The sequence below is a fragment of the Lagenorhynchus albirostris genome, chromosome 3 (assembly GCF_949774975.1).
Source record: "Lagenorhynchus albirostris chromosome 3, mLagAlb1.1, whole genome shotgun sequence".
Taxonomy (NCBI): Eukaryota; Metazoa; Chordata; class Mammalia; order Artiodactyla; family Delphinidae; genus Lagenorhynchus; species Lagenorhynchus albirostris.
Window position 1 is genome coordinate 28,584,467 of NC_083097.1, and position 20,403 is coordinate 28,604,869.

At 38.9% G+C, this 20,403-nt stretch overlaps 1 protein-coding gene across 5 annotated transcripts in view; it reads left to right on the top strand.

The window, feature by feature from the left end:
- The window catches only part of DNAJC21 (DnaJ heat shock protein family (Hsp40) member C21), a 35,426-nt gene that overhangs the window by 13,736 nt on the left and 1,287 nt on the right, over positions 1 to 20,403 (top strand). Inside the window, exons 6-14 of one of the 5 annotated variants that reach the window (XR_009539988.1) lie at positions 378 to 529; positions 2,484 to 2,571; positions 4,758 to 4,916; positions 5,325 to 5,367; positions 9,778 to 9,950; positions 12,752 to 12,827; positions 13,357 to 13,751; positions 16,624 to 16,796; positions 16,903 to 18,197. Coding sequence is in view for 2 of the 5 variants with exons in the window: in XM_060146952.1 (XP_060002935.1) it covers positions 378 to 529; positions 2,484 to 2,571; positions 4,758 to 4,916; positions 5,325 to 5,367; positions 9,778 to 9,950; positions 12,752 to 12,827; positions 13,357 to 13,521 (856 nt within the window). In the remaining 3 variants the exon portion in view is untranslated. Of the gene's footprint in view, positions 1 to 377; positions 530 to 2,483; positions 2,572 to 4,757; positions 4,917 to 5,324; positions 5,368 to 9,777; positions 9,951 to 12,751; positions 12,828 to 13,356; positions 13,843 to 16,623; positions 16,797 to 16,902; positions 18,198 to 20,038; positions 20,197 to 20,403 lie in introns of those variants that run through there. The other 4 variants (XR_009539989.1, XR_009539987.1, XM_060146952.1 and 1 more) reach the window with 4 other exon arrangements.

A 20,403-nucleotide genomic window follows, 5' to 3' on the forward strand; every position in this document is an offset into this window, starting at 1 on the left:
GAGCGCAGGGTCCGTAATTGTGGCGCACGGGCTTAGTTGCTGCGTGGCATGTGGGATCTTCCCGGACCAGGGCTTGAACCTGTGTCCCCTGCGTTGGCAGGCGGATTCTTAACCACTGCGCCACCAGGGAAGTCCCCACCTGAAGACTTTTATTAAGTTGCGAAGAGTTATATGTTTCAAAACCCATTATCTAGTGGAGCAATTAAAATCAACCACATAACAGATAACAGATTTAAGTGACTTTGCCTGTTTCAGCCAAGCACAGGTTTTAAGTTTGTAGGCGCTGACAATTTGGGAGGAAGAAGCTCTCCAGGGGATGGGTTTTAAGCCCCCAAAATAAATAAAACCAATGCAGAGACTGTGCTGTGTGTGTCTAGACTGGCAGAGCAGTACAAAGAGCAGAGCTGGATGACGGTGGCCGATTTGGAGAAGGAGCTCAGGGAGATGGAGGCGCAGTATGAAAAGGAGTTTGGAGATGGATCAGGTGAAGATGAAGCGGAAGAACGGGAACTCCAAGACGGACAGGATGGTAACTTCCTCCATTCACTAAGAAACTGTAGGAAATAAATGTTTTTGTGTTCAGGGGTTGTGCACTCAGGATGCTCACAGATGTCCATAAAGGGCTCAGGTGTGAGATAACAACGAATGGGAGGGCAGATGAAAATCTGGAGAACACCTGGGTTCCGGCCGATTGTTGCCAGTTTCATGTTTGTTTGGTTTGTTTGTTTTTAAAGTGAGGCTGGAAAACTGGATTTTTATGTGCCATCTCCCAGTTTTTAAATATGGCAGATAATTGAAATGAAAAATAATTTGGCATGGCCAAGTGAAGGTAGACTATGGAAGTAGTATAATTGCAGTAATTTCATTAACGAACTCTTTTCTGACCATGTTTTGAACCATTTGGCTGCATAAATATATTGAGAAATGGGCATATTGTCAGGTGTAACTGGTTATTTTTAAAAAATGCAGTTAAGCAGTAGGTCAAGTTTTAATAGTAACTCTTTCCAGAAGAGCCGATACTGTGCACGAATCTATCTGGCATATATAAATTGTCTCATTTCTGACTTGTAGAGGGGCTTCTCTTCGTGTCCTGAAATGTGTCTTTTCTCTTCCTCTATCATTAGAGCACAGGCATGTGACTACCTTACAAGGAGAGGATTGGGCATTGTTGAGAATAGTGATTGCTATACCTGACTTTCTCCACTGTCTCTGGCTGTTCCATGAGAAATAAAAGTAACTGATCTAAACATGGTTTACCTAATTTTACCTTACTTACAAATGTTGGTTTTCAGACTAATAGTTCAAATGATAAAATGACAGACTTTTATTTATTCCACGTGATCAGGAAATTAAATGTTTTCTTAATGAATTGCAAGTAGTATGTGTGAAAGTGCCTTGATAGTTATGAAGCACTGTGTAAATGTGAGGTGGCATAATTATGTAGAGTTTTACAGTTTATAAGGTGCTTTCACATATAAGGTCTTGCTTGATCCTCACACTATGTCCCTTATATGTAGGTTTTGCTCATGTAGTTATCTCTTTGTTACTGAGAAGCTCTGGCATATGTCTGAGAACATATGAGAACATTCTTACATCCAGATTTTGACTTCAAATCCAGCATTCTTTATTAACTATTTGAATAATCAAACTATTTGAAAGTGTACACATAATTAGAAAGTATCTTATACGAAACATTGGAGGTATTTTGATCATTTATGATTGCAGTGAGAATGTCCTTCAGAATCATATTACCATTACTTATTATTAAAAAAAATGTAGAATATAGAAGAGATACCTTGGGTTCTTTATCGATCCCATAGTAAATCCAAAATGGCAATCAGTTTACTTGTTTATTTCTTATAAAGATAGACTATGGGATTGTGCAAAGACTTTCAACTGAGCTTAGATTTTGTGGTCTATATTGATAATAATTATTCCGTTGTAATAAAGCTTCAAGTTTATAAAAGTCTGTAAAGATAATGTTAAACTTTACGTGTAATACACTATTTTATGACCTGTCTTTCTAATAATGATGGAATGTCATAAACTAAGCTTATTTAAGCATTGAAGAGTAGATTACAATTATACATGTGTTCACACCAAATCTTGCTCAAGAGATAAACTAAAACACCTTTGTTGAAAAAACTGCTTTGTTATAGAACTATGAAAATGACATTTGAGTTTTTGAAATTAGCCCATACCTAGGACTCTGAGAATTTTTTGAATTTTCTTCTAAGTAGGCTTATGAAAAGAACTTGAAAGGTAAAGTGATCTATTTGGAAGCCTTCCCGTATAATTCAGTGCTGCTTTTAAAAGGCCAACTCAAAAATAACATTGTATTTTCTTGGTGAGGAAGCAACAAATTTTAGTTTCTGATATGTGTGCAACTCTAGATACTTACTGAAGAGATGTTACTTGTTAACATGTTTTAGATTTACGTTCTAATCAAACAGGATTCTTAACTGTAGGCTTCCCTCTCATAGGTAAAGATGGTGACGAGGCTGAGGATGCAGAACTTTATGATAGCCTTTACTGCCCAGCATGTGACAAATCTTTCAAGACGGAAAAGGCGTAAGTTTAATATCTTTGAACTCACCTCCTCTTTTGAGGTGAAGTGTAGCACTTTGAAAGTCCTAAAAAAAATGCTTGTAGCAGTTGGTCACTAGCCCTCACCTGTCATCTTGGGGGATATCTTCCCAGCAGGGGAGGAAGAAGGATTTGTACCAGCAGGTAAGCCTGTTGGACTGATTCTCACTCATGTGATGTTCCTGTGTAATAGCTGCTTTTTAAACGTGTACGCTATCTCCAGAAAGAAACGTTGCTTGCTTTGGTGAGGAAGGCAGAGTCACACAGGCAAGGGGGCTAAACTGAGGCCAGTCATCTTTCTCCACAGTTGGTGCAAACTCACTTCCAGCCGTCACGCTCCCGTGAGGACCGTTGCCACCAGCCCGAGAACTTCAGATGTGTCCTGCCTGTAGTACAGTTGCTGAAGTCGAAGAACTTTATCTTAGGGGAATAGTCACGAAGAGAGCAGTATTAGAAAGGATACTATCATAAGGCAGGCGGGGAGGGGCCGGCTAGAATCTGGGAAAAGATGAGAGTAGAATTATCAAGGGGAAAAGAAGCAAAACACGTGCAGTAAAGAAGGAGGAGGCAAAGGATGGAAATGGAGCTTGGGAGTTCTGAGTGGCATCACTGTGTAACCCCAGGGAAGAGCGATAGCGTAGCCAGAGGAGTGGCGCAAGGCGGGCAGAAACAAGCAAGGAAACAAAAGCAACGATGAAGGAGGCTTTAAAAGTAGTTTTTGTATTTGGAAAGGACGTCAAACTTACCGACAAGTTGCATGAATAGACTGTAGAGCGCCCGGTTCACCTGTTGCTCACGTTTTGCCCCATTTGCACGTGCTCGTTCTCTCTCCACACACACAGACAAGGTTCTTTCTGAATAATCTGAGAGTAAGTTACATACATAGTGCTCCTTTACCTCTGAACACTTCAGTATATATTCCTTAAGAATAAGGACATTCTTCTACATAATCACAGCCGTCAACTTCAGGGAATTTATAACGTTGATGTAGTACTTTTATTCCATTTGCTGCCTATATTTCGCTTTTGTCAGTTGATCCTGTATTAATGTCCTATGTAGCATTTTCCCAACTTCAATACAGGATCTCGTCTAGGATCATGTATTGCATTTATTTATTTAGTCTCATTTAATCTGGACCAGTTCCCGTTTCTGTGCCATTGACATTTTGGAAGAGAACTGACCTTTAAAATGTTTTTTAAAAACAGACTATTTCTCATTTGGGTGTGTCCATTTCCTCATGATTAGATTCAGGTTGTGCATTCCTAGCTGGAGTACTGTGTAAGCATGTGTTGCTCTCAGGGTTTCTATCTGGAAGGACAGAAGTCTGTCTGCCCCTCATTGGTGGTGATCATTTTGATCATCCAGTCAAGGTGTTGTCTTCTTTTTCCACTGTATAGTTAGTGTTTTTTCCCTTGCAGCGTGTTTAATATGCGGGGAGACACTTTAAAGCCATGCAGATATCTTTCTCTTCATCAAAATTTCCTTCCTGGATTTAGCACCCACTGATGGTTTCAGCTTGTACCAATCTTATCTATAATCGTTTCGAAACGAGGCTTTTCCAGTGCCAGTGCTCCTACGTCATAAGTCATCATTTGACCTTCTGCTGTGCACAAGAACATTTACCTGTCTGTTGTCAGTATGAATTTCTTTTCAGTGCTTTAAAATTCATTGTTGCCCTTCTCATGCTCAAATTTCCCAGATGTGGTTAGCGAGAATTCTTCAACGTGGCTCCTGTGTCCTTCTGACATGTCCCAGCCGTATTTTTGAGCACTCACTTTCTGGCACAAGATGTTCCAATTTCTCTAAGGAACCTCGGTCTTAAGGAGAGAATTTTAGTAGGAATGAAAAGTAGGCAACCCCAACTAAAAAAATCCAGATCTGAACAGGATGAGATAAAGTGGTGACACGAGTTTTCTACTTTTTAGTTTATATAACTCTCATAGCTTAAGTGTTGTCAGTTCTATTTTGTGAAGTGTTATTTAGTTGCCCATGGGGGCACTGAACTAGACATTGCTTATGGAATTTCACACAGAAGGGTAGAGGTGTGTCTTAGTTTACATTTAGGGTAGTGGCAGTGAGAAGGGAGACCCCTCTGGAAAAAAGCAAAAGGAGGTAAACTACTCTTGTGAATTAATCCCATTGCAGTCACTCATACCAGCTTGTTCTTTCAGCATGAGGAATCATGAAAAATCAAAGAAGCATCGGGAAATGGTTGCCCTGTTAAAACAACAGTTGGAGGAGGAGGAAGCAAATTTTTCAGGACCTCAAACTGATGAAAACAGTCTGGATGCCAATTCTGAGGAAGAAACGGAGGATGCACCAAAACAAAAGTACTTCTAAAAATGTCACTACACCTACTTAGCACACTAGAGATTGCATTTAAGTGCTGTTTTATCTCAAAGAAGTTATTCTGTTATGCTAATATTTTCTGTGTTTCTTCTAGTTAAGAGAACTTTATAGTATTGAAATGGTTAAAGACATGATGTCAGATATAATTTTTATAGACTATATTATGACTATTAAAATCGGTTTTATAACTGGGTAATTGATATGCTAACTACTATCAATTGAACCACTGTTACATTTTTCTAAAATGACAATGTGGATATTTTTATTTTAATGCTTTATGATATTAAATATGTTTTAATATCTTATTTCTGTTTGTATCACTAGTATTTCAGTATTTTTTCTTTCCACTTAGTCAAGTATTTGACGTTTTGATTTATATTTGTTCTTAGACTTTCTAAAAAACAGAAGAAAAAGAAACAGAAACCAGCACAGGTATGTTGAAAAAGTTTTATTAACATTTAATATCAGATGTAAAGTTGGAGTGCTCTTGTTTATTCAGTATAATCTGTGTTAAGGAGAGGGACTGTCGCTCCCTAAGTTCATGTTGATTGTAAAACAGATTAAAAGGAGTCGAAAATATTTTGGTTTTTCAGTGCTTTACCTCATATATATGTGGCCAATTTACCTAGTTATTGTTGTCTGTGTGTTTAAAAATTTGGCATGTGGAATTCCCATAATACAGATTAGCTGAGGGGACCATATTAAAAAAAATATTTGGACACATGTGATGACAAGATTTTTAAATCAATATAACAGTTCAACTCAGAAATATATGAAAATCTGGGGATTGATCGTTGTAATAATGCATGAAATTTCGGAAAGGGAACATTTGCTTACCCACTCCTGGGCATGTGTCTGGAGAAAACTCTAATTTGAAAAGATACATACACCCCAGTGTTCATAGAAGCACTGTTTACAATAGCCAAGACATGGAAGCAGCCTAATTGTCCATCAGCAGATGAGTGGATAAAGAAGGTGCAGTATATATACACAGTGAAATATTACTCAGCCATAAAAAAGGAGTGAAATAATGCCATTTGCGGCAACAAGAATGAACTTAGAGATTATCATATTAAGTGAAGTAAGTCGGACAAGGACAAATATCATAAAATACCACCTATTTGTGGAATCGAAAAAAATGATACAAATGAACTTACTTACAAAACAGAAATAGAGTCACAGACATAGAGAACAAACTTATGGTTACCAAAGGGGATAGTGGTGGTGGGGGTGAGGCAAATTAGGAGTTTGGGATTAACATGTACACAGTACTATATATAAAACAGATAGCCAACAGGGACCTACTGTATAGCATGGGGAACTATATTCAATATCTTGTAATAACGTATAATGGAAAAGAATCTGAAAAATAATATATATATGTGTGTAACTGAATCACTTTACTGCACACCTGAAACTAATACAACATTGTAAATTAACTATACTTCATTGAAAAAAGTGGTTTAAAAAAGGAGCATTTGCTTAGAAACTTGTAAGGATTGTGATTCTTGAAAAAAAATGTTTTTTCAAGTTTAAATATTTCATACTGGGGGGTCCAAACTTAACCTCTAATCTTAAGAATTATTATTAAATAAAAGGGTATTGTGTTGTTATATGTATAACACAGTCTTGTGGATTTTTTGAATCTATAAAAACAAAATGAACTTGCCCATTTTACTAAGGGTATTTGGTAGTTCTACAGGGAATGGAATTGATTTCTGTGCTATTTTAATATAATCTAATTGTATTTGCTTATATTAAGTATTAAATGTTAAATGTAGCTCTTTTTAAAAATTGGAAATGTTTTTAAGAAAACTTAGGTAATACACTAATAATTTTTCATAAATCTTTAGATTTGGCTTATTTATCCAAATGTCTATAATATGTTTGATAATTTTGTCTTTCATATTCCAAAATGATACATGACACATGAGTTAATCACTATTAAACTTGTGACTTGGAACTTTTTGTCTCAGTTACAAAACTACATAGCAAATTATATGTTCCTTTCATAAAATGACTCATATCATCTTCCACCCAAAGACTCTGTAGTCATTTGTTTAGAACACTTTCTCTCTTGTGTGTCAGAACCACTGGAGTGAAGACAAAATGGAATGGAGAGGGACTTATACCTGATAGGTCCTAAAGATTGCAACAATAAGCACATGTATTTGTATTCTCTTACCAAGGAAAATGCTTCTGTTTACCAGCCCATTTTTTCCCTCCAAAGCTATATGTATTCCTTGATGATACCTCTTGTTTATGGTTTCTAATTATATCAGGGAGACAGCCCCAATTCAGATCAAGTTTTATGTAGCACTTTCCCTGGATATTTTCTAAGCTCTTTTTGAAGGGGAAGGTAGTGTGGAGACATGTACGGGTAGGTAAAAGAGCCGGAAACAGCAGATACTGAGACTCATGAAACTTCAGATTGGGAGTTTTCTGTGTTGTCAGAAAAATTTGCATAAGCCAGCAAGGATTGTAAAAGAAAACCCCCAAAGCTGAAATTGAACGTAAACAAACAAAACCCCCTTGTTGACAGCAAGGAAGAATTAACGCAAAAAAGTTTAGAATGTGCTGCTCTGAACACCATCCTTGGGACATGCTCTAAAGACAGAATTAACTCTAAAAGAAGAAATCTTGAGCTTTACTTAGGGGATATTTTGGTGGTATTGGTGTGGTATTTCTGAAACTATCTTATGTGTATTGTAGGATAGAGCAAATATACTAATGTTGTTGGGAACCATATTCTCTTGTGGGAGAAGGGAAATACAGGTATCAATTGAGGGAAAGAGAGAGGAAGAACACTAATGTTGGACTGGAATTGGGGGTATCAGTATGAGCTCGTGATATAAAAAAATAAATAATACATGCATGAGCAGTATACACTGAGGGCCCAGAAGCAGTGATACCCAGTAGCAATGAGCATATGTAGTTCACACATCTTTGTCTCTAAATCCCCTTCCCCAGTAAAAGGAGTCAGGGTTTGGTCCTTGGAGAAATGGCTGATTCTAGGGCTGAAACAGGGAAAATACAAGGTGAGCCTGCATTATCTATGCTAGAAATATAAGGGGTATTCAAAAATTGACGGGGATAAGTCAGAAGTACCCAGGAGTCAGCTTAAGGGCTTGCCGAATATGGGAAAATTTGAGTCATCAAAAAGAATAGTGGTCATAGATTTTTAGACATTTATTTTATTAAAAAAAAATCGTGTATCTATATTGAGCCTAGAAAAAGAGAGAGTTGGAGAAAGGAAGCAGATGGGAATGCTTCATTCCAAGAATATGAATTAACACAAATGCAAATGGCAGGACTAATAGAAGCAGAAAACATCACTGTTCTGTATCCACCAGTGTAATAAATAGTTCACATAAGAATCATGAGTAGATGCCAGATCCATTGGGTGAATGTTATTAGGGAACAGGATATTGACACAATCTCAAAGTAACACTCTGCACATATTGAAAAAAGAAAAAGGTACTAACAGTAGAAAAATCTGGCAATACCATCTTAATCAAATGATGAAACTTGAATCACTGAAAAGTGGGAACTGACATTTTGCTTCCTGATATAATGTATTGAGGACACAGAATTATCTTTATGATATTCCTGCTAGAAATGTTTAACCTAAATCTAATCACGAGGAAGTAATTAAAATCAAACTATGGGACGTGCTACAAAGCAGCCATCAAATTGTCAATATCATGAAAGACCAAAAAAATGGAGGGGGGGTACCGTTCTGGAATAAAGGTGATTAAAGAGATCTGACAACTAAATGCAACATTGGTCCTGGATTATATCTACTATAATGCAGGGGTTACAAAAAAGGACATTACTGGAATGTGGATATGGATTGTGTAACAGATAATGTCAGTGTTAAATTCTTGAGTGTGAAGAGGGAATTGTGGTTATGTAGGAGAGTGTTTCTGTTCTTAGGAGATACGTGAGATCTACCTGCAGCTTTCTTTCATAGTTGGAGGGTGGGTGCAGAGAGAAGGAGCATGGGAAGAAGAGAGGGAGAAAGCAGACATGGCAAAATGTTACCTGAGACAAAAACAAATCAGTTGTATTTAGCGAAGATGTGTTAGTCAGGTGTTTTTTCTTTTATCATGCCTGTTTGGTGGTGTTTTCTTTTTTTCCTGATTGTAAAATAGTTGCTCGTTGCAGATCATTTGGAAAATACGGAAGAGTATAAATATCATCCCTAATTCTGTCTATAGATATTACTTAATGTTGAATTGAGTTGTGATCAGAGGTCATATATAATTTTCTCTCTACCGTTTTTGCTAGTATGTTCTATTTTTTCACATAATTGAATCAATATCTTTGGAAACATGATTTTTAAGAGCTCTATAATTTTCCTTCATATATTCAACCATTCACTTATTGAATATTTGGATTGTTTCCAATTTTCCCTAATTTAATATTTCTGTAATGGGCATTCATGTTCTTAAGTTATTGTCTGCCTCTCCTTTTTTTTTTTTTTCTTTTCTTTTCTTGCGGTACACGGGCCTCTCACTGTTGTGGCCGCTCCCATTGCGGAGCACAGGCTCCAGACGCGCAGGCTCAGCGGCCATGGCTCACAGGCCCAGCCGCTCCGCAGCATGTGGGATCCTCCCGGACTGGGGTACGAACCCGCGTCCCCTGCATCTGCAGGCGGACTCTCAACCATTGCGCCACCAGGGAAGCCCCTGCCTCTCCTTTTTATTTCCTGAAGATATCCTCCTACCAGAGTGTACAGCACATTACCATTGTTTATTGTAACTATTTGGCAACATAATATAACAAGCCAGTAGTAGTATATTATTTGTTTTGTAATGGCACACATGTTTTCTTACCTAGAATTATGATGATAATTTCAATGAAAATGGAACTGGAGAAGCAGTAAAGGTTGATCCAGAAGATAACAGCCTAAATCAAGGCAGTGCCAAAGGATTGGAAGATATTCCCCAGGAAAATGTCAGTGTTACAGAGACTGTGGAACGGTGTGATGACCCCAAAAGTGAAGCTAAAAGGTAAGTAAGTCAGAGTTGCTTGTTGTTTTCTAATTACTTAATGCTGGTGGTGAGGATGGCTTTTCATCTATCAAATAAAACCCCCTTTCCCATGATGGACGCCACGAGTCAGATGTATCTGTGATTTACACCTACACACGTATGTTTACAGAGGATGGTGTTGGAGGGAGAATGCTAGACAGTGTGCTCAGACATTGCAGCAACATGGCCCAAAGCAGAAAGGAGTCACGTGGACCCAGTTTTTGTTCCCTTTATCCTGCTCAGGTTCTTATTTTGCCCAGGGTCAGTAATCCTTGGCACTTGCCTGAGAACAAGACTACAGACCAGACTGTGCCCCATTCGCCTGAGTATCACTGACCAAACCTCCATGCTCGGGCCAGGCATCCTGCCTTCAGCCCCCGTGCAGGTCGTCAGGGCATATGTGCACAGCTTGGGGCCCTCGTGCTCTAGAGGCCCAGGAGTCCTGGTGCTGCACAGGCCACAGCGGCTGGCCAGGGAAAGGTCTCGCTCAGGGCAGGTGGCATTCCTTTCCCCCTCCTCTCCTTGTCTGACTTTCTCGCTCCCATCCTCCTCTGTTCCTCTGGAGCGGAATAATTTCTTATTCCTTGAGGAAAGATCTGAACGGTAGGCAACCGCAGGTTCCTGTCACAGGACCATGAAAAGAGAGTTCAAATGACAGAGTGAGGTGGAAGCCTGAGTTGAAAATGCTCAACGCTGGAGTAACAGTGAGGGGTGTGGAATTTAGGTGCCATAAATGAGGAGAGAAATGCCATGGAAGCCTAGAGTAGGCCTGGAGCTGTAGGAAAAGGAGAACAAGGAGCTCCATAAACGGGTAACCTGGATGCCTGCCTTGGAAGACGTTGGACAGTGGAAAGCTGGAAGGGGAGGTTACACACTGCTCTGATGCTTGGTGTGTGTTCCCATGTTAAACATGAGGAAACTGAGTCTGGGTTAAATGACTTGCCCCAGAACAAAAGCTGGTAAGTGGGAAAGTCGTCATTTAATCCCATCTGCCTGACTACTTGAAGGACCCAGTTCAGCTAGCTCCATGGGGCCCAAGCATCCTGTGAAGGTCCCTCAGAGGCTGCTTGGGTGTATGAGGGATGGGCCAGAAGTGGGGCTCCAGGCCCTTGAACACCTCCGTCACATAGAGCTAAAGTATTTTCATTCATTTTCCACAGTACCTCCACGTGGGATTCATTTGGGGGAGGAAAAAGGGTTATTGCTCAAACTCAGACTTTCGCGACTACTAGTGAAGTAGTGAAGTTCAGCTTTCTCACTTAATGATGTGAGAAAAAGAGAGAATTCAAATGGTGTCTTCACTGCTGAGGAGTGACGGGGCTGGGATAGATAGCCCGCCCCCACCGGCAGGTGTCCAGACCCCCTTTCTGCGGGACCCCTCTGCTGCTGCTCTGCAGTGCGTAGATGCTACTAGCTGCCTAAAACGTGTGTGTATCTAGGGCACATTTTTATTTTTATTTTTTTTCCTTTTTATTGTTTTATTGAAATATAGTTAACATACAATGTTATTTTAGTGTCAGGTATACAACATAGTGATTTGACATTTATATACATTACATTAACTGATCACCACAGCAGGTCTAGGAACCGTCTGTCGCCATACAAAGTTATGGCAGTATTATTGAGTATATTCATATGCTGTACATTATATCCTCTCTAGAGTACTTTTTAAAGATAACGTCTTAGATATTAGCTTCAGAGATGTAGCTGCTGCCTTTCATAATAAGGTGGATTGTTCTTTGGGAATATTATCCTGAATTTTCTTGGATATATTTGTGGCCTATCTGTGATGATATTCTGTAAATTAGTAAATGTTAATCTGTTGCCTTTTATGTCATTGTGTCTTTTTCTTGATGCTTTCAAACCTGGCTGAATACTGCATAATGCTGTGCTGTACTCCTAATCAGCATCTGGTGAATGTGTAGGCCATTTAACTTAAAACAGACTCCTGGGTTCCGCTCGAAGAATGGAATACTCAAGTGCTTGGCAGCATTATAACTCGTTGGTTATAACCCATTCCCTCTGGTCTGTAAATTCGGTTGTGCTCAGATTTTACCCTAAGAATTTGGTCAGCACAAATGAGGGAAAAAGTATGAGAGGACTAAGGAAAATGAAAATTCATACAGATTAAGCCAGAGGGATGTTGTGGAGTTAAAGCAGAACAGGAGGAAACTGACTATACTGGCTGGCAATTTCTGGGTTATAGAATACAGGGGAGAAAACCCCACAGATCAGCAGAAAGGACAAAATCTTAATAAAAGAAAATTCTTTACATTTAACAAATGTAATTCTATAAAAAATGCATTACAGTGTTTTTCTCATTTCACTGTGGAACTGATGAAATGTTTGTCATCAACTGGATCAGGTTTAACAAGTTGTGTCTTTGGGGAAACACACACTTAATGTCATAGATTATTTGTGAGTACTACTGATTGGCCGTGAAGATGGTTTGCTTCAGTAAATGGAGTATTAATTAGCTTTTTTACAAAAATACACCATATAAAAGTTCGGAGCTATTTTAGTATTCTTGTTTTAGCTTGTGTTTCAACTTTTAAGTAAATTCCTTCGTTTTTGTGTCAAATTTGATATCTGATGATCTCTAAAGTTGTTTTTTAAAGCTGTTCATTTGAGATGTGAAAATTAATTTACTTGGCCATTAAAATGAATGAATTAGCCTTTAAAATGCATGTCACTCTTTTGAGTCTTCTTGGGAGCAAGGTGACAGTTAAAAGGGGTACATTATTATTGGATTATACTGAATCCTTTCATTTATTTTCCAGTGTTTCTAAACCCAAAGGAAAGAAAGCCAAAGATACTAAAAAATCTGTCAGAGTGCCTGCTGAACTACAGACAGTGGTAGGTCAAAAGAATATTGACAACTCTTCAGCGGACCTTGTTGTTTAAGCAGTATAATCTTAATTCTAATTCTGAAGACGTTACGTGTGTATTTGGTGAGCCCTTCTGCACCTGCTGCATAGATGTGGATCCATCAACAGTTTTCCTTGAACGTAGAATTTATGTATGTGCCGCTGACATTTTTTTCTTTAAAGTAAGCAGAAGCACACTGGACATATCAGATTGTACCAGAACAGTTATTGTTCTATTTTCCATTACTCTGAAATCCAAAGCCTTATCCATGTGGTATGTCCTGTTGAATGTCTCAGGACCCTTAAAGTTGATGGTGTTGGTTAATGGAACTCGACTTCCAAGAACAACTGCCTCTGTTGAGCCTGTCTTAGTAGCTGTCCATTGTGTTACAAGGTCTTTATTTTGCAGTTGTTTGATATTTAATCTCAACATGAAAACACTGATCTCAGATAATAATACTTGCTTTTGTTTATTTTTTTTATGTTGTTTTTTCTTTTTTTTTTTTTCCCCTTCTCAGAGTGATGTTCTTATCAGCTGTACAACCTGCCATAGTGAATTTCCATCCCGGAATAAACTTTTCGACCATCTAAAGGCCACAGGTCATGCAAGAGCACCTTCATCATCATCTTTAAACAGTGTAACAGATAGTCGAAGCAAAAAAGAGAAACGTAAAAACAGATAGAAATCCTGCCAATGCTTTTTCTTTTTGATTGTCTCTAGATTTTGACACCAAAAACTGAACTGAAATCATCTAAAGAGTTAAAATTTCAGTCATCTGCAATTTATTGCATTGTGGGAGATTATTTTTATCTTGTAGAAACGTTTTTTTGTTTAATACATATTTTTTAAACATTTCATTGGTGATTGAATTCTACTTTTGCCATCTGAATTGACTTGAATGTCTCAGAACAGGTAAATATTGTAAAGTATGCATTCTTGACTTCTCTTGGCTCATGTGGACAGAAATGTACAGAGAGAATTAAATTATTTTAACACGTACAAATGCTCCTTTCTGTTTTATTTTGTGAATTTCACATTAAGTGAAAGTATTTTTATATGATAAGCATTTTTATATGATTCAGTGGTTTTGTGTTTGGTTATGCTTCATGATCTGTTGAAGACGCAGATCATTTTAAAATCGTCATGGATTTTTTCCACCTGATACCATGATTCCAGTTCTGATTTTAAAACTACTTCTAAATAACCTGTTGTTAATTACTGCATTTTTTTTCCCCTCAAGGACAATGATAAGTAGAAACTAATTGAACATATATGGTTGTTTTTCAAGAATAGTATCTCTTCAAGGTATAATTATATTGATTTAACTTGAGATTTTACTGGTAATTATCAATAAGATATATCTTTTGGTTTTTCACTCTGATTTGGCTCATGGAGATGGAACAAATTTATAGGGTGTGTCCTCCTTAGGCATAGGGACAGCTGTAAAGCGTGATTGATCAAGGTAGCAGATGGTTCAGAATTTATTCTATTTAACAAGGGGTATTCTGCCTTGGATTTTTTCACTATTTTCAGAAGTTCTTTTGTTTTTTCCATCATTCAGTGGAGAGAAACTTTTCCTTTTTTTTTTTTTGCTGTATGCGGGCCTCTCACCGTTGTGGCCTCTCCCGTTGTGGAGCACAGGCTTCAGACGCGCAGGCTCATGGGCCCAGCCGCTCCGCGGCATGTGGGATCTTCCCGGACCGGGGCACGAACCCGTGTCCCCTGCATTGGCAGGTGGACTCTCAACCACTGCATCACCAGGGAAGCCCCAAGAGAGAAACTTTTTTAATGAAAGATTTTTCACTAGGGCTGATATTTATGCCCTAGATTGTCTACTCTGTAGCAAAGATGAAAAAAGAAATACAGAGAATCTTTATAAGTGAGTGTGGTCAAGTATGTGGATCAGTGATGAGTCAGGTTTTAGGGTGGATTAAATAGGCAATGCTTTTGTTGGTCTTGAAAGTAACTTTGAACTCACTAGCTTGAAATAAGTACTTGCTGTTCAGTGAAGTTATTTCTCTCCTTATATCCTTGATCTTCAAATGAAACAATCTTCAGTTATGCATAAGTTCTAAAACACAGGGTCCCCGAGGGCAAGGTCTTTTCTGAAAGCTTCATGGATAGTATTGATGATGCGGATCATTCTGTGAGATGGACTTGAAAATATGCATTTGTAGCTTAATTTTTAGTTTGTTTCTTTTTCATTTAGATAGATGTTTATTTTCTTTACCTTCTTCCCTTTCTAACTTCTATTGCTAATTCCTCCTAATTGTTTTCCCCCCTTTCTTGGTCCCTTCAGGGGAAATGCCAGCCAGTTTTCTGTCTTTGGTCTTTTCCTCCCAGGCTTCATCTGAACACTCACCACCTTCCTCTAATTTGAACTAGATGAATTGGCCATAATTATGAATAGGAATATTAATGAATGGGAGGGCATATTAGTCACGTTATTTATTGTTCAGTAAAAAATAGGAAGTCATCTTGAAAGGTAGAGAATGTCCTGCAAATGCCCTTCAGACCTTCCTTGCTTTCCCTTGTACCAACCATGCAGGCATATTTAAATTTATTCCTGCTACATGTGAGGATTGATTGGGGTTTCTTGTCACTTTTATTCTCATTGACAAAAGTCATCCATACTTTTTAAGAGATCTTCATCAGTTGTGATCAGAAATTAGATTTCAGTTCTAATCCTGTGTGTGATGCTGATAAGTCATTTAACTTCTCTGAACTTCGTTTTCCTTATCTCTAACACAGTTGTTAGCATAATAATATTGTCTCCGTTTATCACCCAGGATTATGACGATCAAACAAAATAGTACATATGAAAACGTTTTTTAAATACAAAAGCTTTATACACAATGTTATTGAATTTAGATGAGTTAAATCTTTTTCAGTTAAAATATTTGCAGATAGAACTGTATGTGCTGAATTGAATGCGCTTTAAGTTTTATGGGAATTTCCTTTCCAATCTACTTCTGAAGAGGAAAACAGAAACATATGTTATGGCAAGGGTAAAATGTTATTTTTGGTGGATCACAGACGTTCGATTTTGTTTGTCTGAGGCAGAGCAGAATATTCAAAAATACATGAGCACATATTTTACGTTAATCTCATTAAAGCTCAGTGGTAACTACCATCTTGATTGAAGTTAGCTCAAGTGTAGAAGGTGCATAGCTTGAGGGTTCTGGAGGGAGAGGGTTAGGGGAAATCCCGTTTATTCCTCCACAATTCATTCAGTGGTACCAAAGCTAGGGTTCTCCATAAAGCCCAATGAGACCTTCCCTATTTCAAAATAGGAACAGTATCCTTATCAAAAGCATAGCACTATAGGAAAATAGGATGGCATCAAAATGAAAACTTTTGCAGAACAATAGGCAACATAAGTAAAAAGACAAGCCTCAGACTGGGAGAAAATGTTTTGATACATGTAACTGACAAAGGATTAGTATCCAGAATACATTAAACGACAAAAGAACCTCCTATAAATCAGTGAGCAATTGACAGTTATGCATTAATACCAAGCAGTTCTCAAACTTTTTGGCATCAAGATCCCTTTACAGTCTCAAAAATTGAGAACCCCAAAGTGGTTTTGTTTATGTAGTTTATATCTACTGATATTTACTCTATTAGAAATGAAAATAGAGGAATTTTTGAAGTATTACCTTATTTAAAATAATACATGTTAAATAACATTTATGGAAAATAACTTTTTCAAAATGAAAGTTTAATGAGAAGAGAGGCATTTGTTTTACATTTCTGAAAATCTCTTTAATGTCTGGCTCAATAGAAGACAGCTGGATTCTGATAGCTACTTCTTCAGTCAGTCTGTTGCTGTATGTTTTGGTTAAAGTATGTGAAGAAAATTGAGCCTCATGTGGATAGGAAATTGGAAAAAGAAGGACCTTGTGGATCTCCCAGGGTCCTCAGACCACGCTCAGAACTGCTGCATTAGAAAAATGGGTAAAATATATGAACAGAAAAAGCTTGAATAGTCAAAACAGTATGAAAAGGTGATCATTGTCACTGATAATCAGGGAAATATGACTTAGTTGTTTCATGTTTTCAGATTGGCAAAAGGCAAAAAGTCTCACAAGATCAAGTGTTGGTGAGAATGGAGAAATGGGAACAATTGCTTCAGTTTGATGGTGGCTATGAAAGTTGAAGACGTACCCCCTGACCTGACAACTCCAGGGGTATACTAGAGTCTCACAGTGTCTGCAGAGGCACAGCATGGGCTCTACCTGAGGACTGTCACGCAGGTCCCACTCCTGACCTGCTGGGTGAGAATTTGCAATTAACAAGACTTCTCAGGTGACTCGCAAGCTTCTTGCATCTTGAGAAGCAGTGCTCTCAGGAATCCAGGCGCATGTGGCCAAGGAGACTTAGTGGCTGATCACAGCTGAATTGCTTGTATCTGGGAAAAGTTGGAGATGGACCCTAAATCTCCGTGAACAAGAAAGTGGATAAATTGTATAATGGACAGTAAGATGGCAAACAAGCAGTTCAAATGAGTGAACTGGATATGTAATACCAATGGCTAGCCTTAAAAAAATACTGAATGAAAACAAGCTGTCAGAAGGTGACATGTATGCCACTTATATATAGTTTTTTTAAAGTACTGTTGTTATTTATAGAGAGAAAATATAGAACCATCAATGGGAAACACATCATTCAGAAAAGTAGTTGCCTCTGGAAACGGAGGGAGAGGGGTGGAATGGGGGCGTGGCAGCAAAGGGGCCTTATCTGAGGCAAGACTTCTAATTAAGATCTGAAGGAAGATGTTAGCATTAATTCTGGGTGGTGGGTAATGAGGGTTTATCACTCTACTAACATGTTTTCATGAAATACTTCAAATATCCAGAGAAATACAAATTAATGTTCCATTTTTTGTTAATAGAAAATACACTTGCACGAAAGGGGAGATAAAGGTTTTCAGGTCTACATTTTATTCCTAGCATATTCCATTAGCTCACTGTGGCAGAGGCTGTTACTTGTTTCTCTCAATATTCATTCTTCCCTTCTTCCTTATAATTCTGATTTTTGATTGGGCACAAAGCCACCTAAAATTTTACCTTCCTAGCCTCCCTTGCAGCTAGGAGTCTGTAAGTTCTGGTCAGTGATCTGAGCAACTTTGGGGACATGTCCTGAAAGATGTGTGGGATGTCCTTATTCCTTCCTCCGCCAGCTTCAGTGAACGGGTAGGTAATGGTTGGCGCTCTACCCCTGTCTGGGACCATGAATCCTCACAGGGCAGAGAAACTGAAGCCCAGGAGCTTCCATCCTTGACATGTAGAGGGACCCTATAAGCCCCAGACAACCTCCTTCTGCATTCAAGAGAAATAAAACTCCTGCATTACTGAAGCCTCTGTTGTTTTGCATTTCCTGTTGCAGGTGACTCACGTCCTGATTGCTTTTTTTTTTAATTGAAGTATAGTTGGTTTATAATGTGTTAATTTCTGCTGTACAGCAAAGCGATTCAGTCACGCATATATATACATTCTTTTTAATATTATTTCCCCTTATGGTTTATCTCAGGATATTGAATATAGCCAGTCGCTTCTTATTTCACCGTGTGTATTGTTCCCTCCCCATATGAGAGGTATAGCTTCAACAGTGGCAAGGATGTGGACCCTTAGCTCTGAGAGATCTGGGATCAGGTTACAGTGGCAGCACTAATTATGTGATCTTGGGCAAGTCGTTTAAACTCTTTAAGCCTCTTTTATTTTTTTTCATCTGTAAAATAAGGGTGAAATCAACCTTGCCGAATTGTAGAGGTGAAAACTTAAGTGTGAACACTGCCTGGCACATGATAGGCACTCGATAGCTATTAGCTTTTACTTATTTTCAATAATCTCTTCTGCTTATAAATTTTCTTGCTTTATTTAACTGTTCACTTTGGTTTCTGAAATCATCTAATGGGGATGGTAATTTGCAGAGAAATCCATGATTATATTGATCCTATGGTGTATTGTTGTTGTTTTTTTTTTTTTTTTTTTTTTTTTTTTGCGGTACGCGGGCCTCTCACTGTTGTGGCCTCTCCCGTTGCGGAGCACAGGCTCCGGATGCGCAGGCTCAGCGGCCATGGCTCACGGGCCCAGCCGCTCCGCGGCACGTGGGATCTTCCTGGACCGGGGCACAAACCCGTGTCCCCTGCATTGGCAGGCAGACTCCCAACCACTGTGCCACCAGGGAAGCCCTATTTTTTTTTTTTTTTTTTTTTTTGAGTACTAGTGTATATATTGAAATTCTTTCTGGCTCAAATGGAACAAAATTTTTACATGCTAAAGCTGAAAATATGCTATTTCAACGTGGTTGTGTGATACCAATGGAAACTGTCTTGACGATCATTGATCCTAATTATGTTAGAAGACTCAGTGCATTTGTACAGAGAATTACTTTGCCATTAAAATGAGACAGGGCCCCAGCATCACTGATGTCCTTTCGGATACAAAATGCCTTCTGAAAACAAGGAAGGGTTCAAATTATCCTTCGCAGTATAAATTATTTGAATGTCACTTAGAGAAAGTTTCTAACAATTTCTAAAACAAAAAGGTCATGGTGTCTCTCCACATTTAGATAAATTGGTATGTAGTTAATATATCTTCAGGTACTTTTCTTATTTTCAAATTTAATAATAACTCATACTTTTGTGTACGAGGTAACAGTAGTCTCAGCATATGTGAAGCAGAACTTCCAACAGTTCCATCCAATAGTGGAATCCGTCTCTTAGGATGTTCTGTAACTGTCCGGTCAGGGTTCTCTGCTGGAAATGCCATAGAAGGATGCCTGCCCTGGGGGTAGGGGGATTCCCTGAGTGACGGCAGGATCCTGGGCTGGGGTTCTCTACCTGCAGCTCCAGGGAAGCCCAACAGCTTGATGAGCGCTCTGGCGAGTGAGCTCACACCACTCTCCGCTGGATGACATCTTCAAAAACCGGTGCTGCGTGCACGTGCTTTCTCTCCAAACTTGAATTGGGTTTTGAAAGCGCAGACCCAGTGCAGATGGCTAATCACTGCAAGGAGATTGAGGAGAAAACTTATCCCAAGTGGGCGGGCCCATCTGCAGGCACTTTTTAGCTGAGCTGTGTGTTCTGCGATCTGGGCTCACCTGAGAGAAAGCTGTGCAGCTGGAGAGAGACGTCTTTGGTGCTCTCCACACCCGCTGTGTAGGTGCCTTTAAACCAGTCCCCCTTTGTCTTCCAGAATCCGGTGGCCAGAGGTGGGCCCAGGGAGATCCAGTCTCTGTTCCCTTATCCCAGCCGCTCTTCCTGGGGCCTTGCCAGCCCTACTGCCCAAGGGCCCTACCCGCCTCAGGTCCTGGACAACTGAATCCTCATAACAGCAACAGTTTGAGAATCAAGGTAGGCACGCGAGGGAGCCTTTTGAGGTACGTCAAAACCAAAAGACAGAGTATTTCCTCCACTTATACAGGAGATCAGTATGGAGAGAGTATGGGTCTTGAAGTTAGATTCACATAGGTTCAAATCCCAGCTCCAAAGTTATAAGCTTGTTAACTAGGACATATCACACCAAAGCTTTGAGCCTGTTGCCTTTAAATGGGGATGGTA